This window comes from Clupea harengus, chromosome 24 (genome assembly GCF_900700415.2).
Source record: "Clupea harengus chromosome 24, Ch_v2.0.2, whole genome shotgun sequence".
Classification (NCBI taxonomy): domain Eukaryota; kingdom Metazoa; phylum Chordata; class Actinopteri; order Clupeiformes; family Clupeidae; genus Clupea; species Clupea harengus.
The window spans coordinates 11,008,857-11,022,009 of NC_045175.1; the positions used below are offsets into that span (position 1 = coordinate 11,008,857).

General features: G+C 42.4%; 1 protein-coding gene across 1 annotated transcript in view; it reads right to left on the minus strand.

Moving 5' to 3' along the window:
* LOC105909345 (NACHT, LRR and PYD domains-containing protein 12-like) overlaps window positions 1-12,921 on the minus strand; it is a 16,444-nt gene extending 3,523 nt beyond the window's left edge. Inside the window, exons 1-5 of the mRNA XM_042703471.1 lie at window positions 12,861-12,921; window positions 10,399-12,202; window positions 10,119-10,295; window positions 9,164-9,343; window positions 8,710-8,883 (exon numbers count right to left, since the gene is read on the minus strand). Of these exons, the coding sequence (XP_042559405.1) occupies window positions 8,710-8,883; window positions 9,164-9,343; window positions 10,119-10,295; window positions 10,399-12,202; window positions 12,861-12,921 (2,396 nt within the window). The remainder of the gene's footprint in view (window positions 1-8,709; window positions 8,884-9,163; window positions 9,344-10,118; window positions 10,296-10,398; window positions 12,203-12,860) is intronic.
* Between the last annotated feature and the right edge of the window lie 232 nt (window positions 12,922-13,153).

Consider the following 13,153-nt stretch of genomic DNA (forward strand, 5'->3'; position numbering starts at 1 on the left):
TAGAAATACACATCATAAAAATACAAAAAAGTATAAAGATTGCAACAATTGGTAACAGTCCTTTCAGCACAATTTGCCACCACGCACCCGAAGTAAACCAAGCAAAAGGATTCCACCACGGAACATCCACCACTTTATCACTTGATATAGCATCACGAACAGCCTTCATTTGCTGTAAGGCTTCAGAAACAGAAATGCTCTGTACCAGGTCTGGAATCCACGTACAACAAGAATCATTCAACAACACACAAACCCCCCCACTAGATGCAGTAAGCAGGTCTAAGACTAATCTATTCTGAAGTACCATTAACCTAATTTGCGAAACTTCATCATTAAGGCCTTCCATGCTGACTAAGGTTGCATTAACGAACAATCCTAACCTATAGTTAAGCGTTTCCATTCTTAACATTAGTTTACCTACTCCCAACCACGGAAACAGAGACAAAGTTACCTTGGTTCCTTTAGTCCAAATTTTTTGGTCATCAGGTACGTCAGTCCCCCACACACTGTCGTGCTCCTTAACAGCAAATCTCTTCTTACGAGATAACTCTGGCTGTGCACTAACAACATAAGTATGGTCCGTGACCTGTGCGGGGGCGCATACGCCACCCCAGTGTGGAGGGAGATGACTGTACAACCGACTACCACATACCCACAGCACCTCTCTCAATGTAGGAGTACCCTTGACAGAGGGGCAGTACTTGCCATTCCAACTCCAACATAAGGAACGGTCTCCCCATGGACATGGCACAGTAGGGACCCAGTAAGTGACGTGACCTGAGGAAGAGATCACTGTAGTAGTAGGGATGACAGTTGTATTACACTGTTTCTTTCTCAGAGAGCCTACTTTCATTGTTCCATTACTAGCAAAACATATTGGAAATATGGAGTCGACTGTCACATAAGGTGACAGCAAGGGTGTAGCATTTTGTATTTCTTCTAGGGGGTGTGTATCGCTGCATGAATCCTGCGACCTGGTACCATTTCGATATTGAAATTGAGCCTTGTACATCCAGCTTTCTGGGGAAGACTTCCAACTAACACAGATAGTGGCTTGTTTAGAAAGTGGTCTAGCTTCAAGTCTAGGGTGAGAGGAGGAAGTTGGCATTAAGGAACATATATAGCAATTGGTCTTATTAAGTCTCTTCGCTTGCAAAGATGCATATCTATACCATGAATTAGTAGAATACAGATGAGTAACGTTCCCCATGGCTTCATGTTCCCCATATGAAATCCACCTCTTATGGATTCTCTCAATTAAATTTGTAGGGGACCATAGACCCAACATTACTCCTGTAGCAATCATTAATAGTAACAGCTTAAACATTGTTTTAAATGTATACAGAAAAACAATAAACACAAATAAACAAGAAAAACTAAAAAAAACACAGATACAAAAAACAGGAACAAAAAACACAGATACACCTCTACTATGTTGAGCAGAATCTCTAACCCTCACGGCACTCCCTGGAGGTTAGGTGACGTTCAGACGACCAAGATTTATACACTTAGCCCCCCGCTAGCGCCACAAAACGCTACTCAACGCTAGTGGTGGATCCTGGTAATGCTCTGAGTTTGCAGTGTGACAGATGAATCCAGGTGGAGCGTTCAGCGATCTTAACGGCAGTGGGGGTAGACAGTAGCACCTGGTACGGTCCTTCCCATCTATCATCAGACCAAGTCTTTCTTTTGATGACTTTGATGAACACCCAGTCTCCCACCTTCACCTGTCCTTGTACCTGTGGAGACACAGAAAAAACTGGAACAGTATTTGGTTCTTTGCATTCTCTAGTCAGTAAAGTTTTTTTCATATAATCTGCTAGTGTGGGAATGTCATCTGGGTTGGCTCTTACAGTTGGAGTGAGATCTGGTATTCTGTATGGCCTGCCATAAAGTATTTCAAAAGGTGATAAGAGTTGACCCTGAGCAGGGGTAATGTGCATGCTTAAAGATACTAAATCTAAACAATCAGGCCATTGTCTACCTGTTTCTGCCATAGCCTTTCGAAGTTTAGATTTTACCGTACCATTCGTTCTTTCCACAAGACCAGCACTCTGGGGGTGGTATGCACAATGCCTTTTCAAATCAATTTTTAATTGTTGTCCAACTCTGTCCAACACATCATTCACAAAATGTGAACCATTGTCTGACCTTATGATTTGTGGTACACCAAAAGTTGGTATTATTCTTTTACATAATGCTTTTGCCACTGTGAGTGCGTCGGGTGTTGAACTAGGGAATACCTCTACCCATCTGGAAAACACATCAATTATAACCAAACAATACTCCAGCCCTCTGGCTTTGCTCAATTGGATATAATCCATGTGTATTACCTGAAAAGGATAGTCAGGCTTGGGGAAAACTCCCCTCTTAGGCCTGAGGTTCCCTTGTGAATTATGCCGAATACATATCTCACATTGCAAACAAAAATTTTTTGAATAGGTTATGAATCCATATGTGGTATAGTGCTTATGTACTAAGCTAACCATTCCCCCAGTTGATACGTGAGTATCACCATGACTCAAAATCGCTGCCCATTTATACAAAGATCTCGGCAAGATGGGTTTTTTATCTGGACTGATATATACCTCATCTTTCAAAGTCGCCCCGTGTTTTATCCAAGTTTCCTGTTCCCCTTTGGGTGCTTGTTGTTGCATGTTAATCAAAAAGTCATCCTCTGTGTCTTGTGTCAGATACAGACCAGCTGCCTGCTTGGCAGCCTTGTCTGCTAAAGCATTTCCTTTTGAAATGTCATCAGTTTTATTTGTGTGTGCTTCGCATTTGCATATCGCTAATTTACTAGGCAATTGTATTGCTTCAAGTAGCTCTTGCAACAACTTCTTGTGTTTAACTTCCTTTCCTGTAGAAGTTAAATAACCTCTCCTTTTCCAATGTGCACAGAAAATGTGTGAAGCAGCAAAAGCATATTGGCTGTCTGTGTATACAGTCATTTCCTGACCTTTGTATAACTGACATGCCCTGGTTAATGCAATTATTTCTGCTGCTTGTGCAGATAAGTTAGAAGGTAATTTCTTTGCTTCCACTATGTCAGTAAGGCTAGTGACTGCATAAGCTACTAAATTCCTCCCCCTCACATCCTTGCCTGCAGAGCCGTCAACGTAAATCACACATCCCCCCAGTAGGGGGGTGTCCTGCAGATCCGTTCTCGGTTTCAAATTCTTTTGAGTCTCTTCCTGACATATGTGTGGTATGCCGTCAATAGGTATTGGCAATAATGTGGATGGATTCAGTGTATTACACCTTTCCAATGTTATGTGTGGTTGTGAGAGAAGAAGAGTCATGCATGATAAGTGGCGTGCAGGAGAAAGGAAAGTCATGTTAGTCTGTAGTAAAAGCATTGACACTGCATGCGGTACTTTTACGACGAGTTCATGAAACAACACAATTTCTGCTGACGCCTGTACGGCTAATGCCGCTGCGAGCACTGCTTGGACACATGTTGGTGTCGCACGAGCTACCGGATCGAGCTGGGTTGAATAAAAAGCAATCGGTCTCATTTTACATCCCCAAACCTGAAGCAAAACAGATGTCATGAACCCATGTCTGGAATCAACCATGAGAACGAAAGGTTTCGCATAATTAGGAAGAGCCAGTACTGTCGAGCTGGCTATTTTTTCTTTTGTTAATTGAAACGCTTCTGAACCCTCTTTAGTCCACGTAACCTTATCGTGGGGCGCCATTGGTTCAGAGAAAATCATATTATGCAAAGGCCTTACTAATACTGCATAATTGGGTACCCATTGTCGACAATAATTACACAATCCTAAAAATGACATCATCTGTTTTTTAGTCATAGGTTTCGGAGCTTCCAATATAGCTTTCTTCCTTTCAGTATTTACCGTTCTTCCATCTCCGGAAAGAGTGTGACCAAGATATCTTACGTTTGTTGTCCAAAGTTGCAATTTATTTTTGCTGACTTTATTTCCTGTTTTTGCCAAATAATGTAACAGAGATAAAGTATCTATTTTGCACTGTTCTTGTGTTTTAGAAGATACTAATATATCGTCCACATAAGACAAGACTTGACTACCTTGTGGTGGTTGAAAATCAGCTAAACAATTTCTTATGGCATCCGCAAATATTGTAGGTGACTCGCAATATCCCTGAGCTAACCGGTTAAACGTGTATCTTTTGCCCTTAAAAGTGAACGCAAACCAAAACTGACTTGCTTCGTCTACTGGTATTGACCAAAATGCATTACTTAGATCGATTACAGTAAAATATTTTGCTTCGGGGTCCAATTGGTTTAATAGTGTGTGTGGATCTGGCACATTAGGTGCTCGTGCCACTACGGCTTCGTTGACTTGTCTTAAATCCTGCACCACTCTCCAACCAGTGGATGGCGATGCTTTCTTCACTGGGAAAATAGGCGTATTACAAGGTGAATCAACACATGCTCGAATAATCTTGGCTTTTAACAACTCTTGTATGACTGGCTCGATGCCTGCCTGGGCATCTGGTTTCAGCGGGTATTGTTTTACGCGAGGATAGTATTCCGTTTTTCCTTTAATTTTTACGGGCTCAACACCAATCATTTTACCCACATCCGCTGGATGCTTTGACCAAAGTTTATCAGTAATTTCACTTAATGCCGCCTCTTCCTCAGAAGTTAACAACATCTCTCATTTAGTTTCATTCGGATCACTCATTCTTGTCTCTGGAGTCGTTATTACCACGAAATTTAACATTTTCTTCCACCAGCCGGTGCTTGGACTATATTGAGAATAACCCATGTCTTTCCAGTCGCACGCTCTGTTAATTTCCCATATATGCTCTTTGTTATCTTGCCATTTCTCGTCGGGAGCTTTAGACAACAGTATGTTTGGGGTCAATGCGCGCACCAGACTCTCAGCCTGCGGTGATAGAGTTACAGTGCACAGACACGCATTTTCCCTCCAACAGAGTGCAGTGATTACAATTTTTTGTGGGCCTAGTTTATGGACTGCTTCGTCATATTGAGGGTCTGGGCCAGGTCTCCCGTCATTTGAGCAACGTAAAGTGACCTGTATGTCATTTTTGTGTGTAAAATCTGACTCAGGAGACACTACCTTTTTCGCTTCATTTAACAAGGCGCTCGCTGTTTTACACGGAGACTTATCTGGCACATTTAGCCCCCAATAGTAGAAAGGCACGCCCCTCCCTTCCACAATTAAAATATCAGTATTGTTGCATCGTCGAGCTTGCATTCCGCCCTGTTTTGTGGGGTAAATTGCTAAGCCTAATTTAGTCATAACGTCACGTCCGAGTAAATTAAATGGACACGAGGGTGAAACTATCACGGGTGCTTTCACGGATTCTCCTGTTATTGGATTCTTTATCCAAATAGGTTTAGTGAGAGCTTGCCTCTGCGTGTGTCCATTTGCGGAACGTACCAGAACGAAATCACTTGATTTGTCAATAAATTCTCCATTCATTATCGCAGTCCTACACGCTCCTGAATCGCAGAGAAAGTGTACCGGTTTACCGTCAACTAACAGAGTAATTTCGGGTTTTCCACTAGTAGACAAGCAGATGTCTTCCAAATCTAAAAATTCATCGCATGTAATCTCATCTCCTTCATCTGTTTGTTTATTACTGTGGGTTTCTGTGGCTAGTCATGACTCTTCCTTATTAGGACAATCTCTCGCCCAATGTCCCTTTACTCCACAAGAATAACACTTATCCCTGTCCTCTCTCTCTTCTTCTTCTTCCTCTTCTCCTTCTCTGTCTCTATTCTTTCGAGGTGTATTTTTTCCTTTTCTCCAATCTTGACTTTTTCCTCTGCTTTGTTCTCTACCTCTGCCTTTCCCTCTGCTCTTTCCTCTACCTCTCCCCCCCCTCTGACTGCCTCCCATCACTGTCTGAACTGCAGCGACGAAGACTTCGGCAGTTTTCTGCTCATCTCTAAGTTTTTTCTTAGCCTGAGTTACTTTTTCTGCATGTCTTGCCTGCGTCATGAACGCTGGGAGGGTAGATGTGGGAAGTTCAACAAAATTTCTATTAAGCCATTCTCTGACCTCAGCCCTGAAACCCCCAATAATGCCTGTTTCAAATGCGCATTAAATATCGCAACTTCGGCTGGGTTGGCATCCCCTAATCCACTATAGTTCCTAAAGGCATGCTCAAACCTTTCTCTGAACTCATAGACTGTTTCGGCGTCTTTTTGTTTTGTTTCTCCTAATTTAGTGTAATTAGGCTGAGCCGCAAACGTCGCACGAATTCTTTGTTGCAACGCATTAACCTGAGCGAGTAGCTCCGGGCTTCCAGCTGCGTGCGGACCCGCCCCTTGGGGACCGACCTGAAAATCATTTTTCACACGCGCCCAGTCAACCTTCATCTTGGATCGGTAGATCCACTCAACCTCTCTCCCATCTAATTTATACATATCCCGTAAGGCCTCCATGCCTTGGAGAAAATCAGTTAATCTTTCTTTGTGTTCCGGGACACTTTTTACCGCATCATCAACTTCTTTTTGGTTCCAAGGACGATAAACTAGCATTGTTCTAGGATTATCTGGTCCTATGGGATCGGCAGGAGCAAAAGCAGGATTGGGGAGTTCAATCATCGGGAATTGATGGGCCTCTAGCCCATTTGGTATCTCTGATTGGACATATAGTTCTCCCGCATCCATGTGATAATCACGAAATTTAATGGGAGTACGGCGTATGCGTTGTGGATGGTCATAAGGTGGTGGGGTTCCTGGCAACGGTGGATACAATGGAGCACCTGATGAGTTTGTGCGAGCTGGAGTTAACGGATTTTCTGGTAGTGGAGAGGCTGGCGACGCTGGTGGCCTTTGAACGACTACTTGTTGCTGCTGTTCTAGTACTGGTGCCTGTACGAATCTAGACTTACTGATTACTACAGTATCGTCTTCTTTCGATAGAGCAGATAGTACTAATTGCTCTTTTCGTCGTTTAATACCATCAAGTCTTTCTCTCGCCTCCGTTAACCAGACGCCAGCACATGCGAGCTCGTCTTTGTGATGCGTTTTTAACGTTCTCTTTCCCCGGTGATGTTTATTTATGTCTTTGCATAATTTATCACAGTCTTCTACTACTAGTTTCCCACTGAAACTATGTTTTTTAATCCAACGATCTACATACTTCGTGTGACTATTAGTATGTTTCTTCTCTATGTACTTCCTATCTCCAGTACTGCCTTGCGATTTTGACGCATTTTTACCCATAATTATGGTGAGTTTTTTGAATTAAGCAAAATACTTCTCTTGAGTCTATGAAAAATATCCGGAGGCCGAGCTTCTAGATTGATAAATCAATCCGGACCTCCCCGGGAGTTTGTGCTCTCAGATAGTTTCCAAAGTTTTAATTTTGCTTAATTTCTTTCTCCAGCCACGCTCTCATTCACTCAGGTGTACACCTATTCACACTCCCCAATCCCAGATTAGGGTAGAAATATTTCTGTGAGGTCCCAGACCTCAAGAGATCCCAGATCTCTGTATAGCTATTTGTCTGAATATTAAGTAACCCCCGGCTACTCACTTATTATTCTTGTTGTGCGTCTCATCTGGATCTGGATCTCGAGAAGGCAGACTTTCCCAGGGGCAGAAGTCCTTCAGCCGGCCCAACGACGAATTCAACGCGAAGGGACTTTACCTATCCAACTATTGGGCAGGGCGATGCATCGACGTACGGCTTCCGTGGTTCTGCTCCCGGTCGATCTTGTCCTTTCTTGAGATTCCGATCGATGGACCAAACTGTCAGGGAATTATTTCACCCTTTGTATAAGGACTGTATTTAAACCTCAGTTATTAAGACACACACAACCAAGAATAAAATCAAGTAACAGACATTTACTCTGGCCCAGAGGAGAGTAGTGGTTTCGGAACGCTGTCCCCACATACACTGCCCCTTGAGTAACTTGCCTGACCATTTATTAAGAAAATCTCACAGAACAAAGACAATGACACACCCATGGCTCTGACTTCCCATGCCTGGTTCCAAAAGATAAGAATGTTTACCTAAGACCCCCAAAAACCCTGACTATGGGTCCTAGACCAATAAATCAGTCTTAACCTAAACATTTCATGACAGTCTGAATTCCAAGCTTCTCTTCCCACAGTTTCAAACTTCCTTTCACAGAACAATGGAAAGAGCTTAGTCCTCCATTTAACTAACTAACTAATATCAAACTAAAACACATCATGATAATAATTAAAAAGAAACATTTCTTTCACACAATGTTATGTTTGATATATACGTTAATGCCTTTTTTAGGTTGTATAGCCTTTTTCACTCTGGCAGGGGGACTGCCAATGGAAACTAGCCTTTTGGCTATAATTGGGTGCATTTACATTTTAATGTTCATGAATGTACACTGTCCCTCTTGATCAAATAAACAAATTGATTGATTGATTGATTGATAGATGCACAGGACAATGTCCCCGGAGTTTCCGGTCTCTGCGAGCAGATTTGCTGCTTTGATTGGGCAGGTCATATATGTATGTAAAGGCTGCCCACTGCTCCTGGGGTCCTAGAGGAAGGACAGTCCAGGATGGGATAAATGCAGAGAATAAATTCACCAGGACCTCGGCCTGCGTTTGCGCGTATGTGTGTCCTGTGTCACCACCTATATATGCACGTGTGTGTTGCTGTGTCGTTTGTGCGACAATGTCAGTGTGACTGAAGTCAGCCTTGTTTGTTTGTACTGTTACAGTGCGGCTTCCTGTGCGTGTGCGTGTGTGTGTACCTCAGTATCCCCACTATGCATTGTGAGTTCTTGAGTCCAGAGGCGAGCAGCTCCATTCCTGAGTCCTGCAGGTCGTTGTCTCTCAAGTCCAGCTCTCTCAGGTTGGAGTCAGAGGAGCAGAGAATTGAGGCCAAATCTTCACAGTGACTTGAAGAAAGATTAGACTTCCTCAGGCTGCAGAGAGGGAAATCTCTCTTAGAAAATGGCAAATATACAGAATGTTTCACTGCATTTAGTGTGTTGTGTTGGAGCCCTTGTGGCTTGTGTACATGAACTTAATCAACAGGATACATGCCTGTTTGAATGATTAGCTACTGTTGTGTTTTGCTTGTCATTTAAAAACAACATTGAATACCATATTTAAAGGAAAGCAAGCAATGTCAAATGGAAAGTAAATGTACATCTAATAAGTACTGTTATTTCAGAGAATAAATATACCATTAAAAGCCCTCACCTTAATCTCTCAACTTTACAGTGGCAATTCACCAGTCCTGCTGTTAAAAGCCTCATCTCCTCAACACTGCAGGGACAGCAACTCAGATCCAGGTCCTCCAGCTGTGAGTCTTTCATGGACTGAAGAGAGGATGCGAGGTGTCCAATCATATTGTTGCTCGAACGTTTACAGCCACCTAGACTGCAGGATGTTCAAAATAAACTTCATCAATTTCACACGCTAAGAGGATCAATCAACTCAATCCTTCAATACCAGACTGGTATTGCCTTGACATTAAAACTATTAGAATTGTAGGTCACACATTATTTGGATGGTCCCCTATAGACAATCTATAGATACTCAGATTACAAACAAACTCTCTTTTCAAACTCTGTTACTTACAATTCATGACTAAGCTTAGAGTTAGGAGTTGGGTTTGGTTAAGGTGATGTTAAGTGAAAAATGTTAAAGACTGCACTTGAATTTCAACAAACCATCTGTAAAGTCTCTCTAGGCGGATCTAAAATAAGTTACCGAATTGTACACATTTTAGTGTATGACTGTTGATGGAAAATGGGATGTGGACATGGATTAGGAAATATGTCTGTGGTTCACGGTCCATTTCTCTTGCCTGTCCAAACAGTGACTTGTGTATGCACTCCGGCTAGAGGACTTCAAAAAACAAAAAAATTAACTGAGGTTGTAGCAACATTTATTAAAATGGAAAAATGAGGAGTTTGTGATCAGCAGGGAAATCATTGAAGTCACAAGCATTGTAGAGCAGTGAAAACCACTGTGAGCAATACATCCAGCACACTTAGAAATTGTTAGAAATACACTCCATCATAGCACAGTATATACTGTAATCAATGTACACTTGGAAATGTTGTTGGAAATATACTTGTTACAATCTCTTCTTGAATAAATATGAGCACATTTTTAAAAAAAAAGACTCTTGAGAGAGTGTCATGTTTACCTTAGCCTCTCCAGCATACAGCTGGGATTGGATAGGGAGCCACAGACAGCCATCATTCCTGACTCCGCCATGGTGGTACCGTCCAGATACAGCTCTCTCAAGTAAGACGATGTTGATCGCAGGACCGAGGCCACTATCTCACAAGACTGCTCATTAAAATTGCTGTAATCTGTAAGCCTACAAAAAACATAGTGACTTTTAATAAAACACCTTCATCAAAGAAAAGCTATAAATCTCTTTCCACAAACCTATGGATACCAGCGGCTAATTTGATACTTACCGAGCTTTTTTGCACCATTTCACAACCGGAACAAGTCGCTGTTGTCCTTCGTCTGTTGCGTTGTACTCATCAATGTCAAACTCATCCAAAACCTCCTCGGACTTCAGAAGGATGTCTGCTAAGGTGGAACAGTGTGCTGATGATAGTTCTGTATTTGGTCCTTTCTCACAGGTGAGGAACGTCTGCAGCTCTTTCTGAAGTGAGTGGTCTTTCATTTCAGAAAGACAGTTAACGAGGTTGATGAATCTCTCAGGTGAGGTGTTCTTTTTGTCCACATTTTTAATGTGTTTTATGATTAACTCCAGGCTTTTGGAGTTCTCCTTGCTGTTCTCCGCTAATGGACGTTTCAGCAGGCCTTCGAGGAGTTTCTGACTGGAGTCGAGCGAGATGCCCAAAAGAAAGCGAAGGAAAAGATCCAAGTGTCCGTTCTTGCTTTTCAGAGATTTTTCCACAGCACTCTTCAGCAAGAGGTACAGGAACACCTTTTTGGGTTTTGCCTGCAGAAAAGACCTCAGTGCTGCCATGTCCCCGTTCATGAAAGAGACGAAGACAAACAAAGCAGCCAGGAACTCCTGGACGCTTAGATGCACAAAGCAGTAGAACTTACTCAAAGCAAACTTAGGCTCTTCTCTGAGAATTTCTGTACACAAACCGGAGTGCACAGAAGCTTCTTCCAAACTAATGCCACTCTCTTTCAGCGCATCTTCGTCAAACAAGATTGTGCCCTGCTCAAGGTTTTTAAAAGCCAGTTCTGCCAATTTTAAGATGGCATCCCGGTTGGCCTCCAGTATCGTCTTTTTGTCTGGTTTGACACCATCGTACTTTTGGTTTTTCTTGTCCAGCTGTATGATCAGGAAGTGAATATACATTTCTGTCAGGGTTGAGGGGATTTCTGCACTGTCGTACTGACCTAACATTTCCTGCAGGACAGTTGCTGCAATGTAACAGAAGACTGGTATGTGGCACATGATGAGGAGGCTTCTTGTGGTCTTGATGTGACTGAGGATTTGCTGAGCTCGAGCCGGATCCTCAATTCTCTTCATGAAGTACTCATCCTTCTGCTGGTTTTTGAACCCGCGCACTTCTGTGATGCGGTCAACATGTTCAGAGGGGACTTGACCAGCTGCTGCAGGACGTGATGTCATCCATATCAGGGCTGTCCGGAGCAGGTTTCCCTTGATGAGGTTGGTGACCAGCACGTCCAGTGTCGCTGTCTTTGTGACATCAGACACAGGTTTGTTTTTCTTGAAGTTCAGCGGAAGTCTGCTTTCATCAATACCGTCAAAGATGAACACCACCTGTAAGTCGTCGTAACACGTTTCTCCTAGTGCTCTCAGCTCTGGGTGGAACTCAAGCAGGAGATTGTGAAGACTGTATTCATCATCTTTGAGCAAATTCAGCTCTCGGAGAGGAAGGAAAAGCATCAAGTGGACTTCTTGATTAGCTCCTCCGTCTGCCCAGTCGAGAATGAACTTCTGCACAGACACCGTCTTTCCAATGCCAGCAATGCCCTTGGTCATCACAGTCCTGATGTGTCTCTCTTGTCCCGGTAAGGCATTGAAGATGTCATTACAGTCAATGGGAGTGTCATCTGGCTTTGGTTTTCTGGACATCTTATCCATCTGCCAAACTTCGTGATCGTTGTTCACCTCGTCACTGTCTCCTTCAGTGATGTAGAGCTGTGTGTAGATCTTGTTAAGTGGAGTTTTGCTTCCTCTCTGTTCGAGTCCTTCAAATATACACTCAAACTGCTTCTGCATCCTGCTCTTGTGACTCTTCAAGACTTTCTGTACAGTTTCAGGGTCTAGATGGGAAGGAACACATGAGTATTTTTTGAATAACTTGCATATCTTTCACACACCGGAAGGACTTTCATCTGTACGGTTCTGCTATTTGAAGGAACCTCATGTACCTGTCAGAAACAAGACAGTAACAGTAACCGAATGGTCAGTAATCTCAAACAGTCCTTAAATATTGAGTAATATCTGAAGAAAAGCATGATTCATGTCATTCCTTTCTAGAAGGATTTTCAATTTCAGCAATGAGCCAGAAGGCAGCTATGGATTGTTGAGGTAGATTATGTAACAGTAATACTTGGCCCTTTTGATTCCTCCTTGAAAGAAATGTTTCCAATGGTACAATTCGTCATTATAGGAGCGATGACTTGGGCTCCATTTTGGGCTGTGATTGTGGCATTTACTAAATGCTGTGGGTGTTGGAGATCACTTCCTGTGTGTGAGGGAGAGAGGGGGGGGAGATAGAGAGCGAGAGAGAGAGAGAGAGATAGGAATGATGGAGTATTGACGTTTTTTAACAAATAATTTTACATTAATAATAACGATAATTAATGAACAATACTACTGCTAATAATAATAATACCAATATCAACAACAATAGTAATAATAATAGTGATCATTGAATATATACTGTATGTCAGTATAAAACAGAAAACCAACTCTTACCTATGTCTGAACTTTGGTCCTGGGTGGAACCCAGAATCCTATTCCACAATTGCCTCAACATCATGAGAGTTTGTGGGGCCCAGAGGAATAAACTGACACCAAAAACAAGATAGAGGGAAAATAATGAAACAAAGATGAGATCAAGGAAGAGGCGATTGATGGCCAATCATTCTGACATGGTATCTGTGAAAGTATGTAACTATTTTTTGTCAAAGCTTTAAACTACAGCCACATTAATAACAGGATATGTAACTGTGAGGTACAACAGAAGAAATAAACGAATGACCAACCTG